Genomic DNA, 23,023 nt, shown 5'->3' on the forward strand with positions numbered 1-23,023 from the left:
TATGAACACAGCTATTGGACACAAAAAAAGTCGGTTATACCTTTTGTCCATTCATCGCAGTACATTTAACGACCGCCTACTTCGCTGCAGTATACAACTGGATAGATGACTGTCAATCAGTTCAGAACGCCTTCGTCCTCACTACTTAAATGAAACTCCGTGTACTGTCATTGCACGACCGAATTGACGTATAACCTATTAGTTAACAGACATTGGATATTAATAGTGTCCATTATTTTCAATGTCTCAATTCCTCCAATTGAAAAACTCAACTATCATATTATCCCACCTTCTCCTGTGTGACGAAAGAGTCACGTGTTGTTTTTGCCTTGGTCTGTGGAGATGTGTACAGAGAGGGAGAGGGGCACAGATAGCTAGCTAGCCTGCTAGCTCGATAGACTTGGTCGTGGAAACGGCTGAAAGCGGTTATGTAGCAATTGCAGAATTTGTTTTCGTGAAGACCGGACTGGAGGTGGCAAATAAATAACGTTAAGAAATAATATATCGCCACGGAGTCACAATTCCCCTGACAAGAATGGGGTCTGCGTCCATAAGGCTAAGGTAAAGTGACCTTTATTTGTTTCGCTCATGGCAAATTTGATGAATTATCAAGAAAGCAACGCCGCTATGTTGATGTTGGAGACACAGCAGCGCGCAATTGGGACAAAAACAACGACAGCGACAGCCAACGGCGACACCTCTGCCGGGGAACCCCCCTCGCCTTTAATTAAAATCGGCGGCGCTCGGGTCCACCAACACTTGCCGCCCCCTTATCATCACGCTCTGCAGTCGAAGGAACATCAGCAGCAACACCACTGCCGGGCGCAGCATTTTCCGGAGGATAATATCCAGGAAACGCCGGTGAGAAAAATTCCCTCCTCTTGCATTAACGTTATACACCAAAACGCTGCTGCTAGTCAAGCACTTGCTGCCTCATCAACCGCTACCACTACGTTAGCAGCCACTGCTAGCGCTAGTACCGACGTGGTGGATGACATACGTAAATGTGGCTACCTTAGGAAACAGAAACACGGTCACAAAAGGTTTTTCGTGTTGAGAGGGCCAAGTCATCTGGGCCCCAGTCGATTGGAATACTATGACAGCGAGAAGAAATTTCGAAATACCCTCCGTTCTGCTGCTGCTACTGCTGCTGCTACCACTACTTCTCCCAAGCGGGTAATTTATCTTTACCAGTGCTTCACTGTAAACAAAAGGGCGGATTCTAAGAACAAATACCTCATTGCCCTGTACACTAAAGATGAGTACTTTGCCATTGTGGCTGAGAATGAGCAGGAGCAGGATGACTGGTACCTGGCTGTGAGTGACCTGATGAACGAGGGTAAGAAAAGCCACCTGGATGCAGACGAGGTGGATGATGGCTACGGGACTGTCACTCCTGGCACTGTTTTCAAAGAGGTGTGGCAGGTGAACGTGAAGCCTAAAGGGTTGGGACAGACTAAGAATCTGACAGGTGTTTACCGACTGTGCCTGTCTACCAAGACCATCCACTTGGTGAAATTGAACTCCGAAACCCCCTGTGTGAATCTGCAGCTGATGAACATTCGGCGCTGTGGTCACTCTGAGAGCTTCTTCTTCATCGAAGTAGGCCGCTCCTCATCCATTGGACCCGGAGAGATCTGGATGCAAGTGGATGACTCGGTAGTGGCCCAGAACATGCACGAGACAATCTTGGAGACCATGAAAGCACTGAAAGCCTTTACTGAGTTTAGGCCGAGAAGCAAAAGCCAGTCGTCGGGGTCAAACCCCATGGCTTTCATCACCACCCGTCGCCACCTGGGCAATCTCCCGCCCAGCCAAACAGGGCTACAACGGCGATCCAGAACAGAGAGCATTGTGGGCACACCGCCCACTAGCAAGAGCAGCGGCATGAGTGGTTATCGCTTCCGCACGTCGAGTGAAGGCGAGGGCACGATGAATAGGCCGTTTCGTTCAGTGACGGGTAGTTTGGTTCACCTCAGCGCGGCTCGCATCAACTTAGGCCGACAAGAGGGAGGTGGCCGCTATGTGCGGGCTTTGCCCGGCTCCACATACCACACACGCTCTGCCTCACTCCCTGTCTCTCACTTCCCCTCCACCACCAGCCCAGTCAGTGTTTCCAGCAGCAGTGGCCATGGATCAGCGTCTGACACGCTGACGCGGCCCTCCAGTGCCTCTATCTGTGGCTCCCCCAGCGATGGTGGCTTTAACTCTTCTGATGAGTATGGCTCCAGCCCTGGTGACTTCCGATATTTCCGGGTGAGGAGCAACACTCCTGACTCCCTGGGTAACACGCCGCCCATCCGTGAAGAGAACTGCCTGAACGACTACATGGCTATGGGCAGATATCGTGAGGTAACGATCGGCGGGGCTGAGACGCTGCAGGACGAAAGTGCAGATGAAGAAAAGGCCATCCGCAAAAGAACACACTCCTTCTCCAGGCCAACAGGTGGCAGTAACGGAGTCACCATGTACCAGAAGATGACGCAGACCACCTCCTCGCTGGACGAGTCCTTGCCAGAGGCCAGCCCTCTGGGCAGCAAGGAACACCTGACCTGCCAAGTCAAGCCCCCTTCACCCCATGCTGATGAGCACAGGAAGCCCTCCAAGGACGACGGCTACATGCCCATGATGCCCGGTGTGGTGCCGTCTCGTGATGGAGATTACATGCCTATGCAACCCAGTGCACACCTCACTGCATCTCAGCAAGGCCAGGGTGCTGCAACACAACAAGTGGATTCCCAGGGTTACATGATGATGCTCCCTGGCGGTGGCTCCTCTCCGCAGCGGGCTAGCCCTCGGCATAGTGGTGACCACAGACAGAATGGTGAGTACATGGACATGTCCCAAAGCTGTGGCACTGCCCTTCAAAAGCCCACGAATGAAGCTTATTATCTACAGACGACACCTGAAACCCCCAAGTCTTACAGCCCTTACTTCTCACTCCCGCGGTCTTACAAAGCCCCCCTCCGAGAGAACCGCGAGCACAACGAGTACGTGCCCATGAGTTCCCCAGTTAAGCCTGCCTACACCTCCACCGAATGCAGCAGGAATCCTGCCAGTAACCCCCCAGCCCATCTGGGCCTGTCCGACGGATGTGGCGAGCTGCAGCACGTGGACAGGCTAGCAGTGCGGCCCACTCGGCTTCCCTTGGGTCGACACAGCTTCCACAGCTCCCCCACGGTGAGTGAAGCAGCGGAGCCCGCGTCCAGCCCGGGTGAATACATCAACATTGAGTTTGGGGACCGACACGTGTACACGCCCTGCTCCCTGTCAGCTGAGGGCTCCCCCTCTTCGCTGGGCTCCAGCAGCGAGCACCGCCGCTCCCCTCTGCATGATGATTATATGGGCATGGATTTGGACAAAGGTCACCCGCCGAAGGGTCACTCTCCACGGCCCTCACTCGTTGCTCCATGGAACCCCCCTAGCTACATCCGGCCCTTGGCATCAGCCTCCTCCCTGGGTGGACGGATGGACACAGAAATGAGCTTTGGCCTTGGGGCAGAGGTCAAAAGCCCAACAGCGATGCTGCAGCACCTGTGTGTCATGGAGCAGCACTACCCCTCCCAACCCCCTCCCAGCCCCCCCGTGGAACCGCGGGTGATCCGGGCCGACCCCCAGGGCAGACGGAGACACAGCTCCGAGACCTTCTCCTCCTCCCCTCCCAGCAGTGGCAACCCTGCGACACCCACTAGCCCCCACCTGGTGGATGGCACCAAGTGGCAGAGCTCGACCTCCTTTGACAGCGTCTGGCTGCACATGGATGGCGCTGCCTCCCCCGGCGCTGCAGCTGTGCCTCTCCCCACCGACGCAGGTTGCAGTGCTGCCGGGCAGATGTGCCGGAACGGCTCCGCTGGCCACCAGAACGGCCTGAACTACATCGCTCTCGACTTGAGGGAAGACCCCCGTGCCGTCGACCCTTCGTGCCCATCTCCTCTCCCCCACCCAGAGAACGGGGCCTACGCCAGCATAGACTTCGTCAAATCGGACGGACTGACCGCTGCCTCACAAGGTGAGTTTTGTTTCTGTCTTCTCTTTTTCTGCAAAAGTTTGTCCGAGGACTGTTTCTTTTCTTTTGTTTAATTCTTGGACTAAACTCATTAATCAGAAGGAAATGAAAAGTTATGGCAAAAACTCTGGTTGAGAAATGAAAAGCACTTTAACCTCTATCATAAGTTTTTAAAATGTGTCCTGTTTATTTTTTGTTAATATTTTTCACAGGTGCTAGTATTTCAACACTACTTTCGCTCAGATGAGAGAATGCGAATCAGTGGCAGCACCAGTATTGCATTTTCAACTGGGTTATATTTTGTTACCCGTTATCCTTAGTTGCTTAGACTGCTTGAAGTTGTGTGAAACAGCAGGCAGTTCCAGAGTCGTAACACACTGCACAGAGCTACTTTCTGCAGAGCAAAAGGTGATAATGATCATAAGTAGGGGTTCTCACCCTCTCAACTTGGGTGTTGATGTGTTAAATGTGGTTATGAATATATCAGGTCAAAGTTGGCTGGTTGTTTTGCAAGGGATTCCTATTTCATATTTGCTTCCTGTGTCATCCCTTGTTACATATAGAAATATTTCAAATCTAGTTTTTTTTTTCTTTTGTCTTTCCTGGGTGGGTTTCTATTATGTTACAGTGCATAATTTGCAATGTGTCCAAATAATACAATACCTTGATTTCTGTGACATAGTTCAGAAGGAGCGTTTTGCACCAAAAAAAAAAAACGTTTTGTGTGGTTGTTATTTGAAATGTCGGAAATTTATCATGTGGTGTCGATCAAGTGTCAAGTTTGATGGCGTCGGAATCATTTTATTATCAGCCTCAGCCCAGATCCAAATATGGCAGTCTTATATCGTAAAAGGATCAGCTTCCTTGTGTGATGTTGTCTGGTAACCATGTGTTTGTTTGCACTGGAGATGATGGCCTCTGTCCACTGTCAAATTTTGAGATGACATATCTTATTGCAGACACTGAGACTCTAAAGTTTGCTAAAGTCAGGGTTTTGCTAACAGCATATGAATTGTTTCAGCCAGATGCTTGCTTGTAATCACCAAGTGTATCAACTTCAAAAAGTTATTGCAGTTCAGAAATTAATAAGCTTATGTTGCGGTTGAAGGTAAAAAAAAACTAAATACTGGTCATGTTTTGTCCAAGGAAGCTTGTGGTTTTCTGAAACTCCATTTTTTGAAGGTGTACAAGGGCATTGATTTCTTGTCCTGAAGAGCAGTTCATGTCACAGGACAAATGTTTCAAAGAGTAGGACATTTAGATGAACTTTTGCACTATTGGTAACCCATGTCAATCTAGCATTTTTTTCTGTATTTAATTTACCTCTCGTGTTCTTCAAGCCCTTTCTATCCCTTGCATCTCTCTTCCCAAATCCTTCATTTTCTTGATCTCCCTCTGAATCTGTTATCTGTCTCTGCTCGTCTGCCCCCCCCCCCCCCCCCCCAACCCCCACCATTGTTTCCTGCTTAGGGAGTGCGCTTGGCTGAGTGAGTGAGTGTGAGAATGAGGTGAGAGTGAGTCAGTTTTCATGGCGAGGCCCGTCTGACTCATTTGTTTACCATGGAGCTAAAGCACAGATGGAGGGGTGTGTGTGTGTGTGTGCATGTTAGCGTGCGTCTTGTGCGTGTGGCTGAAAGGCAGAGATTTTGGGGCAGATGAGAATGGGGATGTCTGTAGAAACAAGGTGACACTACAGGAGTCTCTGCATCAGAGTAGCACTGGTGCTTTCAGAAACATTGCTTGCCGTATCTGGATGTGCGCCATTCTCCCAAAGCTGATGTGTTGCTGGTGCTGCCGTTCTTCCACCTGGATTGTAAAATCCAATATAATGTACATGTGGAATTTTTTGGATTTGTGTTTGTGGCTTCGGTGGAATGTGTGTAGGGGGTGGGAGGGGAGAAAAATAAGGAATAATGAAAGAATTATTCACAGAAGGGAGTCACGGTCACACAGATTGCAGCATTTTTGTTTCCCACAGCTGTGTCTGTACTTGCCTCCCAGTCTTAGGTTTATGGAGAACCGCTGAAATTTACTGCATCAAGGCAAACAAGTATTCTCTGGCTTTATTGGAATGGGTTGTTGAAAGAACCTTTTGGCTCAAAGTGGTTTAGCTCTTTTGTTGAAAGTGCAACACTGACAGGGGATGGACTGTGACTGACATTTCAGTTCTTACAACAGTGTGACGGCTTGTCTGTGCCCCTCTACAGAAGGAGTACAAACTTCATGATGTTATTTTTCTCTTCTAACAGGTAGTAGCCTATATGCCCAAGCTGCTGTACTGCATATTATGTTATCCCAGTCTGAATTAAAGAGACGTTGTTTGCTGTTTGGAGTCTGGAGACTCAGGCTCAAGATATATAGGCCATTCGGTCCTTCGTTGTTGAAAGCGGAGTTTTTGCTCCGGTGCACTGACTCATGTTTTGGAGCGGTATGATGTTGTTAATTGGTAAGACATGTCAGGGCGTACAACAGGGCCGTGGCTGAGGGAAGTGGGTCATTGCTGAGGAATCAACTTCCTGTCATCCAAGCCCATGCACCTGGAGGCCCTGACAGCGCTCAACCTGGCTTTTGTGTTTGCTTTCACTCAGTGCCTGGTTTGCTCCCGGCCCTCTGAGGGCTGTTTGGGCTTCAGTGTGACGATGTGCCCGACTGCCAAAAAAAGGAAAAAGCTGATCATTCAATCAGGTGATAGCGCGCATGGAGCAAACCATTTGGGACGATTACCAGAAGACAGCTCCAGTGGGCAAATATGGGTGTTTGGAGTAACTGGGCCAGAAATTGCATAGGCCTGCTAGCGCCAGTGGATTTGAGGCTGGGAATGGGCTGAAACATGACCTGAATACATCAGGGGCCAGTGACCACGTGCTGAGGTGGGTCCGTGCCAGTCTCCAGGCCATGAGACTGCATTGGTCTAGAACGAAGTAGCCTAATGAGGGAAGGACTGACTGTGACCAAGCCATTGTAATTTTTGTTTTTGTGCATGGGACATTATGATGGAACAAAAGATTGGGATTGTTGCTTCTGAATGGCTGAGTCACTTTGAGAAACTGGGCATGGGTGGCCCGCTATATTTTTCAAAGAAGGCAAAGAAAGCAGTTGTCCCGTACTACCTGCTAGGACCTCTCTATGGGCTGGAGAAATGGAAATGTAAACTCTCAGGGTTTGTGGCTGTTACTGGGGTGAGTTGTAGACATTGCGGTGGTATTTCGCCTAAGCCCCACAGATCCTCAGTTGAGTCTCAGAGCTGCTCAGGGGTGAGTTAAATGGCATTTTGGAGCAGAACCAGGCTGAGGAGTTACAGAGGTCCCAACAGCTCTGTGGAGACTGTCAGCACAGACCACAAGCAAAGGTGTTAAAATGTCCCTGAAATGGGACTGGAAAACAAGTGGAGTCTTTGTATCCCACAGCACCATTAGCTTTATCCTCAGGGTACCATTTATTCAGGAATATCCCTGCTGCACAGTGTGACCCTCACACCTGTAGGCCATTTTATAAAGTATGTGAACTGCTGTCTAAAAACACCTGTTTATTTACCATCATGGTTTTACCTGAGCTGCTAGATTGTAGACCATGTTCACCAAAGGTCCCAGTAGTCAGAAGATCAAAGGTATCATATGCTGTACACGTCAGACGGGTGGCTTGGCATTGCTGAGTAAATGTTGTAGAAGGTGATGACATTTTTCTGTGAACTTCATTTGGGGTGCCACAGAAAGAGATGACAGAGTCCATGAAACACCACTGCTGTCGTAGAATTCCTGTGTGCGGTGCCCCACGGTTCCTAAAACAGAGGGATGTAGCAACTTGTGCGATCCATGCATTCATTTCCTGCCCTTTTTGGAATTCCATTGCATGCAGCTTTTAGCCGTGCAAAGGTTGTACGGTTACGTATTTTGTTTTGTAACCGTGCAACCAAATGAGCTTTGTGGTAAAGCTGAAAAGCAGGGGGAGGGGTGCAGGGGGTAATGACTGACACAGAATAGGGAAATTAAAGTGCTGGGGGAGAAGAGAAAAACAGTCCAGAGTCCAGGACATTTCTTAACTCTGTTCTAAGTATAATGATTTCCCTTGCATCTGAATGCTGATCTAACATTAATGAGTAATTATGGGGCACTAATCAGCAAAAATGGTTTATACAAAAAACACCTTGTAAAAACAATCTGTACTGCATAAACACACCTGCACTATCCTTGCCAAATTGATAAAGAGGTCAGCTGGCAGGAAAATAACTAGCTATGGCTACCCAGGCCCCGGGCTGAGACCAACTAGTGTAGGATTAATTCCAACTAACGTCAAAGTTGAACTGGGTTAAAGTCATGCTGGGAAGCAACATGCCCTTTCAGTATATCACATACATCTATATTTACTACTTTATTTTGAGACTAACACTTATTTACGACCATGGCATGCACAGAACAGTACTGCATGTATAGCAAGAAATGAAACAAGATCTCTTTCCTGTGTTGGAGAGAGACCTCCCATCACAGAACATAATTTTTAGGCGATAGGTTTACATCTGGTATATTACACCTTTTTACAACACTTCTTAGTGTTGTAAAGGAATTTTATGGACAGTCAACAGGGTAACATGGTTGTTTGATAGGGTTTATGGTGGGTGGAAGTATTTCATTTAAAGCAGAGCATTGCTGTAATTTAATTCATCCTGTTGATATAGCTTCTTAGATGTGTGGTTGTATGACCACTTTAAGTTCTTGAAAATGTTGAGTGAAGTGAGTTCTGCAGCTTCCTCAAATATTGCCTGGAATGAAATGGAAAACAAAACTTTGACCTACTCACTAATCCCAAATAACAAAGCCAGTCTGGAATTAAATAAAAACTTTGACCCACTTGCTGATCAGAAAAGACAAGCCTGGCGCCAATAGCAAGATGTCACGATTAGAACCAACTACCCACAACCTTAGTGGGCCTATAATCTTAGTGGGGAGCACCTATCAACTTTGGTATTGTTTGTGGGCCAGTAATTGTGGTTGGTGGGTGGGGGAGTTTTTCCACCTCATCACCCTGAGGGTATGTCTCACCAGATATCTTCTGCAGGACATGCTTGGGTTCTATTTTGATCATAACCCCCCGGAGAAAACAAGTTGTAACCCAATGCAATGATGTGTTGATGGAGGAGGAAACTTTCAGATAACTCTCTAAATCAATGTCTCAAGTCACTGTGGTCACTTAAGATCTCATTGTCACTTGTAAGAGAAGCGGTGTTACCCCAGTGCCATGGCTGAATCCAGCGCATGCCTCAATCCTGGTCTAATTAGCCTATCAATATCCTCGCTGCTGCAAGTGGGTTCCACTGAGGAGGGAGAAATTGTCCTTTAACATTTCACATTGGTGTGATTGCAGGTGAAGCATGTATGAGGGTACTGTATTAAACTCCTAATGCTATGTCACTAAACCTTAATTAAAAATAAGCATAATATGATTGATGTTTTTATTTAATACAGTGAAAATAAACCTTCCCATTGTGGAATATGGCTTCCCTTCAGTATCTGAAGTCAAAGTTAAAATGCTGTAGTTGTGCCTACAGCTTGCCGAGATGGCACAAACATTCTCATTGTTCTGCCAAAGCCAACAGACTACCTCCTGAGATGGTTGCACAACTGTAGGCAGAGGGTTTGCTCAGTAATGTTAGTATGTAAGCTGTGGAAATCACAATGGATAAGCACATATGCAAAGCACATTAATAATGTTAGTAATGTAGTGGTTGCAATATGGCTTTAAGTCCAGTCTTCTTGCGAATATCACCAAATGTCCTCCATAGGTGCAAACTCCAGTTTTAGGTTCTGGGATGAAAGGCACTATGAAAATGCAAGTCATTGTTGGTTGTATCATACATGTTAATGATTTAGCCGAGTCTGAAATTGGGTCTAGAAATTGCATGGTAGCCTATATTCCATGCTTGAGAATTTGTTTTATTCAATGTGTTTCATGTAGTTTCATATGTCCCTGTACTGAATAGCCTATGTAGTATCATATTTTTTGTATCCCCTTTTCTACATTCATGTTCCATGTAAACCCCATCCCAGTCCCTCCAGTCAACATTATTGCCAGTTAACATTTTTCTTAATGGTGTGTGCTCTGGTTTTGACTGGCCTACACATCATTAATCACTTTAAGTGCCATATTTGGTGCATTTGTTGTGTTAAATGGCTGGCATATAGCATTAATCTGGTTAATCTTATGCTCTATCAGTAGCACTGTGTGGAAAATAAGAAATTATGGGTTCTACTCTACTAATCTAATCTAAATGTAAACTTTGGGGTGACCTTAAGCATTAATATGGGTTAAAACAAACATAATAAAACAGAACTATTTTGGTTCAACTGATAACTGTATGGACAGCTTGCATTTTGGTATAGATATTGATCCATAGTGTTCTTGATGTGGATGAAAACATAGCCTATATCTAGGTTGCCAAGTAATGCAGGAAGAATCCGTAAGCAAAGAAGTAAAATGTGCAGGAAATAATCATAAACAAGCTGTAAAATCGGTATGGAATCAAGTTGCGCTACCATCTCTGTGACCAAGTGTTACAATAGGCAGTGCCAGATCAGTTGGGCCTATCGGCACAAGTGATGACCTAGGCTTTGAAATGTTTATACTATGCTTGGATGTATAAGCCTGTTGTCGATGTTTTCAGAGTGCTGTTGGAAGGACTCCAAGATCAGATGGCTTTGGTGGTTGGCAGCTTTGTGATGGTGAGCTCTGTTGGTGAAGCTGTTTATTCACATGACCCCAGAAAGCCAGACAGTTCTTTCCTGCTCTGTTTATGCTAATATTTCAGGGTCACTGGTGGTGTGGATGAGGTCCCTCAATTATCCTTTAATTGGAATGTGATTTTTTCAGGAACGCTAATAAGCTTTCACCCCTCTAAGTGTTTGCAAAGGTAAATCTGTAATTTGCTTTCGTCTACATTATATGGAGTTATTATGGTACGTATTAAGCATCACCAACAGTACAAGAAATCGGTTGCATTGCAGTTTTGACCTATATCAGTCTATCCATTTCCATTCATTCCTATGTGGGGATTAAATGGGGTGGAGTTGAATTTATCATCAGGCCAGAGTCTGAGCCAAACACTAGTTTAATTGTCCACATTATCAGTAGAATCATAATAGCTTAGCTGCAATTTTGCTATTTTCCTATTCTTAATCCCTGTACCAACCTTATCCCCTTCCCAGTCTTCTTCTGTAACCTGCTCTTTCTCCTACCTCCTCCATCCCTTTGTGGTGGTGCTACCTAGCTGGCTAGCTAGCTAGGCTGATTGTATTAGCCCTAGAGCTATAGAGCTATAATTTTCATTATGGGGCCTCCATTTGCATTGCAAGCATGCCGAATTTACCCTGTGTATGTGCCATCTCTGGATTTTCGTAAAATCCAAAAATAGGAAAAATAAAACAGAATTTGAGAAATGATAAAACTGATTTTATGAGGCCCTATATATGGGACAATGGTGGTTAAGTAGTCAAATGTTAAGGGAAAGATGGATTCAACATTATTTATAGCTGTTTGGCCAAACAGCTTGAAGCTGTAGGCTATGTTGGACAGTAGCGTAGTGCTGGGGTCTATTGTTTAATTTGTACAGGTTTTGCTAGCTTGCTAGCTGTAACATTAGCTAAGGTTACTCACTAAAACTCACCATTCTGTAACAATTTTTGAGGAAAGTTGATTTGGTCACTCCTGTGCCACCTCTTAAAGCTGGTTGAGGGTCCTCTTTGGGCTCAGGCATTGTAGGGCCGTATTTGCCCCATTGCTCCTGCTGCCATGAAGCCCTCTGCCATTCTCAATAAATAGATGTAGCTGTTGCCACGCTATCCATGTGTGTTTGGTTACTTGTGGGTGGTGCATTTTGGGACGTGTTGAGTGGGAGGTTGTGTGGCAGGGCGACCATTCCAATACAATACTGAGATGTGCGTTGTTATAGTTATTGTGATTACTTTGAATAGATATTTGGTGGATGTGTAGCAGATACATCCCTCTTATTTTAACTATTTTCAGCCTCTTTACAGTCTGTTTAAGCTCTTCAGAGGGTTGGGTATAATCCTGTAAGGTTTTCAAGCTTCTACGAGTCGAACTGTGGTGCTTATTTTTGAATTGCTACATAAACCGCAGTTGTTCACAATGTATGAGTCAGTGTTATTGAAACCTGTGCTATATTTGCAGTTTTTATCTGTTTATATTTCAAGAGCTTACCCTATATGTTCAGTTCTTCCTCATGTGACTCAGGTGTGATTGGAGGGTAGTGGTGTGACTGCAGGGCCATTAGTTGCTACTGCAAGTGGAAAGCTGAGTCCATGCTCCTGAACAAGGAAGTTCGCCTGTATTTATGCAGCTCACACTTAACTTAGAGCCTGTACTATTCCGTGATCACGGAACCTGGAGTTCAAATTTTATTCTTGCACTGACTCGACGACAGGGCCAGTTGAGGCTGTGTCAGTATTTATCAGTGTACTTTGTTATAAATGCCCATTTATGCAAATGAGTGCAAATTCCATCAAGTTTCTGGTGGATGGCCTGGTATAGCCTACTACTGGTGCAACCTCAGCACTGATGCAGTTGCCATGCTGTTTTCAGCATGCACAAGTGTGTTTTCATGCAAAACAAACTGCTGACTTTCATTTTAAGGGCAGATCATTTGGCCACGGCAAGAGGAGAAGAGTGGGAAAAACTTTAAAAGAGTGCCATGGCAACTTACCATTAAAAAAGAAACCTTGCAAAGTTTGCACCAAGTGGAAGGTGATTATATTCAGCCTACTAATACTCATTACATGGCCATTAACTACTGTTTAATTTTAGCTAGTGGAGTTGTGTTCGGAAGTTATTAAAAGTATTGTGTAATAGTGAAAGGCTATACTTTCTAATGTTAGGCTAGTAGATGTGACTGATCATCTCTGCCAGTTGCAGTTTGCATCTTGGATTGGGTTTCTCGGGTTTGCATGTGTGATTGATGTTTTCTGCAGTTATTGTGATATTAAAAATTGCTGTACTTAATTAAGTCAATGTTCAAGAAACACCGGCAGTATTGGTAGAAATGCCTATCTTAAAGATTTTTTCCTTTTTGTTCACTGTCTCTTCCTGCCACTGCTGATCTACTGTCACTGTAGCATGGCATTAATATTTCTATAGTTAGAATGTAATTTGCTTGAACTGGAAAAGGTACTGTACATTCATTTTTTTGATTTTGCTTTGGGTGTGGCATGGCAATCCAGATTGCCAGTGTCCTTGTGCTGTTACAGTAATTTAACGTGAGGGCTCATAATTTATTTTATTGCGGCGCAGTTAGCTGTGCGTCATACTTTCCTTGACCCCCACTCATTAGTGGATGGAGTGAAAGGAGCAATGCCTTTGTTTGCCCTGGTCTGCTTGAAAAAGAATGAAGTTTACAGTCAGTGATACGCATCCCTGGAAGCCCCCAACTCACACTTATAGTTCTGTCACTTGCATATAGCGGAGCTAACATTGCTTCCAACTGCAGCCATTTATAGTGGTAACACAGTTAGTGTGCAACTCATAGCCTAAATAGTCTAATATTTTTGTGTTGATTGCAAAGGGATGACATTGGTATCGATCTTATCGTTTAACTGTGGTTAAGAGAGTCTAACTTTTTGGGAAATTAGTAGCAACTAATGGATAAGTATATCAGATAGACTGTTGAGTTGCATTCCGTGAGTGATTTTACTACACTTACACATATTCATTTATTTTTCATAGTAGCCTGAGACTGAAATACTGTGAATAGAGTTTAATACTTGGTAGGGAAGAGTGGGAACGCGGCATAAATTTGAATAATCACCCGCTGTCACTCTGTTTGAACCACACGTTAAGTATTTCAATACCGTTATGATGAAGAATTTTGCACTCCCAACAAGTTGCCACCATATTTAATTTAATTTATTTCACATTTTTGACATTGTCGCAGAACCCAGATCATTGCTACCCATGCAGCTATATTTTTAATTGAACTCGGGGCAGTAGGAGACAGAAGGTCTCGGGTTTAGGAACTTAGGGATACTGTGCTCCTCAGAGTTACCTCACTCACAGGGTAGCGCCAGGGGCAGCAGGGCAATCCCGGTGACTTGGCCCAGCGCAGATTTGGCCACTGGAGCCGGCCTAAAATAGGCATGTAGGAGCAGGTGGAGTGGATTCAGTCACACTTCCAGTTTTAGTCTCACGCCAAGTGCAGCCGGGGTGCAGTCACAGGACGGTGGCTTTGCCTCCCGTTGCCCCAGGGGTGAAAAGCGTGAGTGCGAACCGGAGCACACGGGTATCAGTTCCGCGGGTTTTAGGGCAGAACCGTAAACGGGGGCGGCCGGGCCTGCGGCAGGGTCGGGGGGTGCGGCCCTGCGGAGGGTCCCGGAGCTCAGCATTCCAGCAGCTCCAGACTGACAGTGCTGCAACCTCTGTGAAAGCGTCTGTATTGTGACTGCGCTGCCATTGTTTTAACAAACAAAGCCCCTCATCAAAGGGTTACTGTAGAGAGCGGGGTCAGCTGGGGCTGCGACCGGCAGCAGAACCGACAGCCCCGCCCAACCCTGCCCCGCCCTGCCCTCCCCTCTTCTCCCCGGCAGAACCCAGCCCGGCCCACAGGGAGAGGAAGAAAGCATGGAGTCATCATTGCCATCAGTTTGGTGTAAACAACACTTAGCTGACAATAAGTGTTTTTAAATGTATTGAATGGGAGCAGCGCCTCTCACTTTAGATCCATTATCAGTGCTTAGGAGAGGATTCAGCTGTGATCTGATAGCATTGAGGCCTGTCCTTTGCTCCAAATGCTGGATTAACTGACACCGTCTCCCCTTTCCTCCCTCCATTTTTCTTTCCAGACTGAAGCTGGAGTATCCTGAGACAGGGGTGCACGCCAGATTGACAACACTCAGCGGTGGGGCCACAGTGACGTTCACCACACCCCCACCCCGCCGCAGACGGGCCCGAGTATCACCCCCCTCAGAAACGACACTACTACGCTTTTATTTTGTATCTTTTTACAAGCAGCAGGTTGGAGCTGCATTAATTGTACGGATGGTACTTTTTTAAAAGTGATTCTTTGATTAGAGCTTCTGTGTGGCCTAGCTAAGGCTGTTTTTTTATTAATTTGTATGATTTTTCCTAACCAGCCCAAAGGGGAGGTCAACACTGAACTGAAACACGAGGCTGGCCGGGGCGGGTCTACGAGCTGCAGTTTACGAGCATTATTTTCACAACTGACATTTTCATATTTATTGCCACTTAGGTTTCAGGTACATAAATTAATTTTGTGTTTGTATTACTCAGAAGTACGGTACTGATTATTATGGTTGATATTGATATATTAATTTCCGGGGTACGGAGTTTTCTGTAGGGCAGTTCCGGTACGCACACACACACACACACACACACACATACGCACACACACACACACATACGCACACACCTGCTTATTTGCAGGCAGCACTGACTCCCACTCCCACTACCATTATCACTACAGTTCCAGGCTGGCAGGAGATGACATGAAGGAGTTGCAGTAACCCAACGCCAGGCCCCAGGTGCAGCGTACTGCGCATTCCTGGCCTGTCACGCAGGCAGAGCCGGGCTGTGGCGGTGGCCTTCCTTCCCCTCGCTTACGCACACCACGCTCCCCCCCCCCCCCTCCGTCAAGTGTACGCTTGACAAATGAGGGAGGGTCTATTCTTGGACTTCAAACTTACCCAAATCATCCAAATGAAGTCTGCACGGCACATCCATAGTGAACCAGGGCTGGCCAGCAAGCAAATAAAGAAAATTCAATAAATAAAAAGTGCATGTAAAGTAAAAGTGTAAAATAAGTTTACATTTTGACTGTAAGCCTCAAGGAAAATTTGGTATGCTCATAAAGAAACCATGCCTGCAACTTTTTCATTTTCATTTATTTGGTGAATCACTATCAATATCTTTTGAAACCTTAAATTTTTCTATGTTTTGACACATTTTTAATCTATTACTTTGCAGGCACATCATTTAGTGTTTTGAGTATTATAGTTGATATTTTTTTCAATTTGGTCAAGTAATTTTTGACCTGAGAAATATATTTAACTAAGAGAAATGAGAATCCACCTGAATCGGTTCCTTTAATTTGAAATTTGTAAGAATATGGGAAGAAATTCCAAGAACATAATTTGTTTTATATCTGTATTATGGCTTTAAGGTATTATTTGTGGTCATTACAGGGGAAATTTTGTGATTCTGAAGTGACTTAAATCAGAGTATATTTTCCTCCTGAATCTAGAATTCCTCCTCCCTATTTGGCCAGAATAACCCCAAACAAATGTGACTCTCCCTTGGTCACCAGCACTAAAGAATATACAGTATGCAGTTGATTTTCATTTGAATATTGTACTACTGGTTATAAAAGATGTATTAATTAGACATGGCAGGGCCATCTCTTCATGCATTTCATTTGTATTAGTGGATGTAATTATTATTATTATTATTATTATTATTATTATTTTGTTAATGGTAAAAATTTGGCCTCTGAAAAATACCAGCACTCTTAAAAAAGAAAAAAAAAAGTATTTAACATTGACCTGTGAAAAAAGCTGACCAAGTAACTGGGATGTGCTCAGTTGGGTATCACACCATTACTTCTGTTACTAGAGTACCTGAAAAGGCAAATCACCCATGGGCCCTCGTCGATGTGCTTATTTCAAAACCCATACAGTTTACTTCAAGTCCGATACCATTACATTTGTTCACACAAAGTTCATTTCACGTCAGGTCACTGAGCAAGTTTTTTTAAAAACTATTCAAAGTAGAAAAAGATGTGGGGAGTGGACGGAAACTTATTTCTGATGACTGCTGTGCACAAGCAGTTGGGTTTTTCAGTGTTTTATACAAAGGGTGCCATGCTTTTATTTTCTCTTCTGTATAAGGCTGAAAGTGGTGCTGTTCATGCAGCGTGTCCGGACGGTACTGTTGTGCATTTTGCTGTGTAGTCTTTGTCCGTCTTTTTATAGTTAACATGCCGTAGAGACCTTTGCCAGAGGGAGACGCTACTTTTTTATCATTGCTTGAATACAGGGGTTTTGCCCGCATGGTACACTACCTGACTTACGATTTCTCTTTTTTAAAAAATCAAGTTCATTCTAATTTGACAGAACCAAATGTGAACAAATTACAAAGTTTTACGCTTGTAAGAATATTTATTTTTGTGGTTCACCGTGCTTGTTCACTTTTGTATTGACGATGATAATAATTTGGTACTGGAAGTGGAGTGTTTAGACAAATAGTTTACCGTGAACATCATCCCCCTCGTGTTAATATCTTTATACTGCATCACAAACCAAGGTGATGGGAACAGCAAAAACGAAAAGCAGTAGTGATTTCCTTTGAGCAATAACAAATTTGAAACAGCTGGCCCATTTCTTTTGTCATAGTTAACATTTTTTATTTTCTGAAAAGAAAAAAAAGAACAATGCTGAGTGTTTTGACAAAGAAATGGAAATAAAGCCTAAATAAATTGTTTATTGGATATTGCTATGGTTTTTCGTACAACTTTGTGATTGCATACGAAGCACACAGTTGCAAAGTGATTTACTGTACATTGGAGATCGGCTCCAAAGTTTATTTGGGGGATGAAGAGTTCATGATAAGTTTAATCGGTTTTCTTTTTTAGTGACATTCTGCCTTGGCAGTTTGTTTGAATTTCCAACATACTGTCACAGTTTATTGACTTTGTCATGAATATTTTCAAGTAATACCCCCATCTAATGAATGGTAAGTAAATAGCCTAATTATAACCTCTTAATATCTGCAGATGCTTACTGGTACTGCATAAATATGCAACTTATTTTTATTTTGTAACTAGTTTACAGAGCGGAAATCTTAGTTTGGTATTGTGTTGGATTGGTGTAACTATTGAATATTGGGCCATTTCAAATGGAAAATGAGGGGGCGGGCACCATGATTTCTCTGAAACAATGTAGACATTTTGGAGTTTTATAAACATCCGCCTACTGTTTTGTAACTATTACACTTTATTTGCTGCTGTGTAGTACAACGGAAATTTGATGCTGATAATGGCTATGACAATGATGAGATGTCACTGCCACGCTACCTGTGATTGACTTCATAAATGAATGCTGTTGTTTGAGGGGTTTTTTTAAGAACCGTGGAGGTATATCCCCTGTATGTGCATTATTACTTCAGCGTACGTCGGAAGAACAGATAAAAATGAAAATTGCAATTCACACTGTACTTGGCTGCGTCTTCCACTGTAAATACTGTTGCATTGTTTTTCTTGTTAATTGCGCCCTGCGGCGTTTCCTTTTGTTTGAGTTTTTTTCTGGAGGGAACGGGGGTTATTCTGTAGCCGAGGAATTTGAGCGTTGTATAGTGTTTATATTTATCTGATGTTTTTTTTTTTTGTTTTTTGTTTTTTTGCTTTCAATAGAGCTATTGCAATAAAATGTGTTAATGTATCTGAAGGCCTCATTCATTCTAAATGCATGGTTGGTGTATGTGTGTGCCAGGAGATTGTGATTATAGTATTAAAAAATGTTGAGAATAATGAATTTCTACATTAGATGTGCCCTGAAACTGACAAATGTTAGGTGATCAGACGTCAGTTCCCACAAGGTTGTCGAGCTTCTCAACAACAGTCACGTTCTTTTATTCATGTTGTAAAACTACAGAGCATAAAGTCATGAGCTCAACAAAGTTGACACCCCTCAGTATTATGTTGGAAGTGATGACTGTGTATGTGTGTGTGTGTGTGTGTGTATTATGAATATACGCATACACACAATCGAGAGAGACCTAACACTAGGGAGCAAAGTTCCTTCGGGGAAAATGCAGCTTTTACTAACATGACAGAATAAAGTCCAATGCTTGCAGCTTTGAATTGGCCGCACTTGCTTTAGCACTTTCCAGTTGTTTAGAGACATGGAATAGTGTCCAATTATTCAATTCTCTTTACCTCCTTGGATTATATCATGATGATTAGATAATGGTGTGTGCTTTGGAAATCACTGCAGTACCACTGTGTTATATCCTGCTTTGGCTTCTAGGTCATATATAATGTTCATTAAGTACTCATGCATGATACTATAATGGGAGGAACATAAATGTGTCGTGTAAGTCTTTAATGTGAATTTTGAGAGCCTGTTGATCTAGGTGCTCTGCCAGTCAACACTAGGGTGTGCTGTCAAGGAAACACAACTGTTCTGCCAATGTAAATAAAAGTTGTGAGCACACAAAGATGACACATCAAAAAAGGACCCTGCTGATAAGAGTATTGATTTAATCTGCGAAAACCACAAAAACAAAAGCAGGAACAGGAAGTTGGAGAGTAGTGGGCATACAGAAGTAATAAAAGGAAAAATAATTTTATAAATCAAAGTAAATCATAATCATGGGGAATGTTCAATACAGAACACATATTGCAATGTTGACCCTGGTGGGGAATGAGAGAAAGTTGGTTAAAAAAAAAAAGGAAAAAAAAACATTCCACAGCCTCAAAGTACATTTTTTGTTGTGAGGTGGCTAAACATTGCTCAGCATTTTGCCAATTGAACTTAACCCAGCATTCAGTAGCAGGTGGTTCACCTGCTACTGGTTCATGGTAGCTGATTCGCAGAGATTTGAATTCCTTTCAGGTGAACTCACCCCTAAGTTTGGTTGTTAATACCCTCAGAGACATAACAGCAAACTGTTTATTATTTCCTCCTCTGGCCTTTTTCCTTAGTAAACAATCCAAGATCAGATAAGTAGATCCAAGAGGATAAGGGGGGGGGGGGGGGGGGGGGGGTGCAGGTGCACAGGTGTCTGTAGCAACATAGCAGAAGAATTCAGATACATGCTATAGGTGAACAAATGCAGTTTATCTAACCTCATTGGTGCTGGCCATCACCTAGGTTTAACTACATATGAACACCTGTCACATCTTACTGTAATTAACTGCTTATGAAAGACTCTGCAAAGAGTGGAAGAAATTTACAGCACTTTTTAAAAATAATTGGTGGCTTCATGAGTAAAAAGAGGCCAATTCAACTTCTGGCAGGAGAGCTGCTGACCTTGCAATACTTTTGCCACAACTGCAGTTCAATGCAAGTTGAAGATGGAGAGTGATTTATTTGCATGCACATGTTTCAAAACAACCTTGTTTTTTTCATAAGGCTTGTTTTTCAAAGTATTTTACCCCACACCAAACAACACCAACAAGATTTGATGGGGCTATGAAAGTTCAAGCAAAGATGGTGCAGTAAATGACTAGAGGCATTATGTCATAAAAGCTAACCTAGAACAGTGTCCACATTTCAAATTTCTAGTTTAAGTTGTGTAATCTGTTTGAGAACTCAATGGACTTAACTGAGAAACCAAAAAATCTTGTACTTATGTTTACATGAAGATTGAAGCAACACATGAGCCAAACAAAGGGATTGAGAGCTATGTAGCAAATGTAATCTGGCAAAGTAACTTCCTGAACAACTTTCAGCACATCTCTATAAATACCTGTGGAAGCACTATTTGTAAGTTCCATATAAATGTATTTATTTACTAAATTGACTCATAACAGCCATTTTTCATTAAATATTTTTACACAGTACAAATCAGTTCTTAAAAATTAAGACGACTTGTTTATTATGTGACAAAAATAGCCCACAAAAAAGCAGCTTGTGACAAGATTGGGGTTAATACCAGCCATTCAAAGCAGAATACTACTTCCTCAGAATAATGTAGTTTGCACTGGCAGATATTCTAAGAAGTTTCAACTCTCAGGACTGCCTATGCCTCTGTGGATAATATGAGAGAGATACCCACCCCCAAAATACACACACACAGAAGATCTGATTCATCAAGCTTCTAAACGTAATGGGCACCCTCATTTGGGAAAGAAGGGGAACGGCTGTCATTAGGAGATATGATGAGTGGGATGGTGAGAGTTTGGGGGGTCCAGTAGGGATGCCATTGTAAAGGCTCTGACCACAAGCATGTGAATTGCAGAGATTCATTACTAATTCAGCGACAACTCATCAACTCCTGGGGGAAGTAGTACATGTGGCTGACTTAGGTTTCAAAACACTGACCTTAGAAAGCATGTCTCACATGATATTTGGCTAGTTAAGAAGAGGGTGACGTGGATGAATTTGCGTCAGTGCGTCCCAAATCACAGAATCGACCCCTCTCCATCTGAGCCAGCAGCTGTCTCCAAAACAGACAGGGCCAAGATCATCACCTCGCCACCCCAACTATATCTGATCTGCTGGTATCCCCAACATTTCAACCCAGTGTGCTGGTCAGCACTGAGGAAACCCAGCCTACTATGACATAAGGTAGGTAGAGAAACTCTTGGAAGCACATAGGTCATCTCCTAATATAGCAGTCCAAACTCCAAGCCCCCTTGACAATCTTAAATATCGAGGGCAGCATCTGACCAGCCAGGCACATGGTTCAGCTGCTCTTGAGGAATAGCTTCCCTCACTAAGCTTATGCTATTCACGGGTAAGTCTGTTAGTTATCTTGAATTTCTTTTACACATACTGTAAAAAAATGTACAGTAGTCACCTGCAAATAACAAAAAGAAAACCCAGATCAAATATTCAGTTTAGAGCAGAAACCTTCTCAAACAAGTCTCTGTGAACAGCTGTTCTTACATTTCCACAGGTCTTTAAGTACCAGTGAAATTCAATTTGAATGAAATATTTTTTATTCTTACTTCTGTACACAAATAAACCTAATGAACTCTCTTGCTGAATTCAGAATTCAGCATGCCTCAGTGAAAACCCCTTTTCAAAAAGATTATATATTCAGTCATTATGAGCCTAGGCTAGCTGATTGACACTATTTACATCCCAGTAGTACATCAGCTGCAATATTCAATTAAAAGTGATTCAAATCTGCCTTTTGCCTGTTTTGCTTGTAAATTAAACACATATGGAAGCCCAATCACAAACATACATACACACACACACACACACACACACAGCTCCCCCTTGTGGCACTTTAGACAAGGCAACAGGTGCCGAAAGATCATACACTTCAAGCAGCCAGAGGAGCGGTTTGACTTTTTCGTCAAATAGTTTTTAAGTATTCTGTACTGTATTAAAATTGTACCTAGTAAACACTTTTGGTGAGAGATATTTATCCATTAAAATACCCATCATCCTTGATAATTCTATTAAACAATATCTGTAGCTAAAGTTTACTAAAACCTGATGATTATGGGAAAGGAGACAGATGACCATTAGGTGTTTTGAATGAAGTAATGTCAGAGAAAAATGCTCTACGACACCTTTAAGCTGGTCTGCTGCTGTAAAATGGCCTCTAGAGGCACCTTATCACCCCCTTATCACCCCCCCCCCCCCCCCCCAAAAAAAAAAAGAGTACTCAAGTAACTGCAAGCTTATCATAGTGGAGAGAAAACTGTAAAATGTCCCACACCTAGTCTGTTGTGATTTTCCCTTCCGCAAAATATACTTGCATCCACTCTGGTTAATCAGAGACCTGCAGCAGCTGTGCAAGAAACACTGATGCAATGACTGAGCAACACAGCTGGTAGGCTATACATTTTACTATCAAACACAAGACATCAGATAAAGATACAAGCTAGATACAAGTTTTACTAAGATGACTTTGTGAGTATTTTAGAAAATGTATGGTACTTTCTCAAATACAGTGCATGTTAGATAAAAGTCAAAAATAAATGTACATTCTGCGCTTAGATATCATTATTGATATCTGACTATCACTTTTAGTTTATTCTTGGTTTCTACACAAACACTACAGATAGAAACCGCTATACATGGCCTGAGGTTTTCACACTGCTTTCAAAAGATGAGTGTGTCAGTGTATCTCCAGTTATTTATACTCCCTTTCTTCAACTGAAATGCTGTAAGATCTTACTGTTAAGAATGTTGTTGACACAACAGTTCATGACTGGAGAAAAAATCAAATCTGCAACATGCCTTCAAGTTTTTTAAAATGAAAGAAAAAACCGAAAATAAACTTACCTGTCTATAACCTTTGCATTTTCTAACAGTCAATCCAGAG

General features: G+C 43.3%; 1 protein-coding gene across 2 annotated transcripts; it reads left to right on the forward strand.

The window, feature by feature from the left end:
• The first annotated feature begins 188 nt into the window (after positions 1-188).
• On the forward strand, positions 189-18,453 carry LOC118223117 (insulin receptor substrate 2-B). 2 transcript variants are annotated; one of them, XM_035409280.1, is made up of 3 exons: positions 189-4,009; positions 10,662-10,719; positions 14,845-18,453. In XM_035409280.1, the coding sequence occupies exons 1-2, from the start codon at positions 589-591 to the stop codon at positions 10,715-10,717; spliced, it is 3,477 nt and encodes a 1,158-aa protein (XP_035265171.1). In that variant the 5' UTR covers positions 189-588; the 3' UTR covers positions 10,718-10,719; positions 14,845-18,453. The 2 variants fall into 2 exon arrangements, with proteins under 2 accessions (XP_035265171.1, XP_035265172.1); XM_035409281.1 differs by lacking the exon at positions 10,662-10,719 and having other exon boundaries at positions 194-4,009.
• Positions 18,454-23,023: the final 4,570 nt, after the last annotated feature.

This window comes from Anguilla anguilla, chromosome 3 (assembly GCF_013347855.1).
Source record: "Anguilla anguilla isolate fAngAng1 chromosome 3, fAngAng1.pri, whole genome shotgun sequence".
Lineage (NCBI taxonomy): Eukaryota > Metazoa > Chordata > Actinopteri > Anguilliformes > Anguillidae > Anguilla > Anguilla anguilla.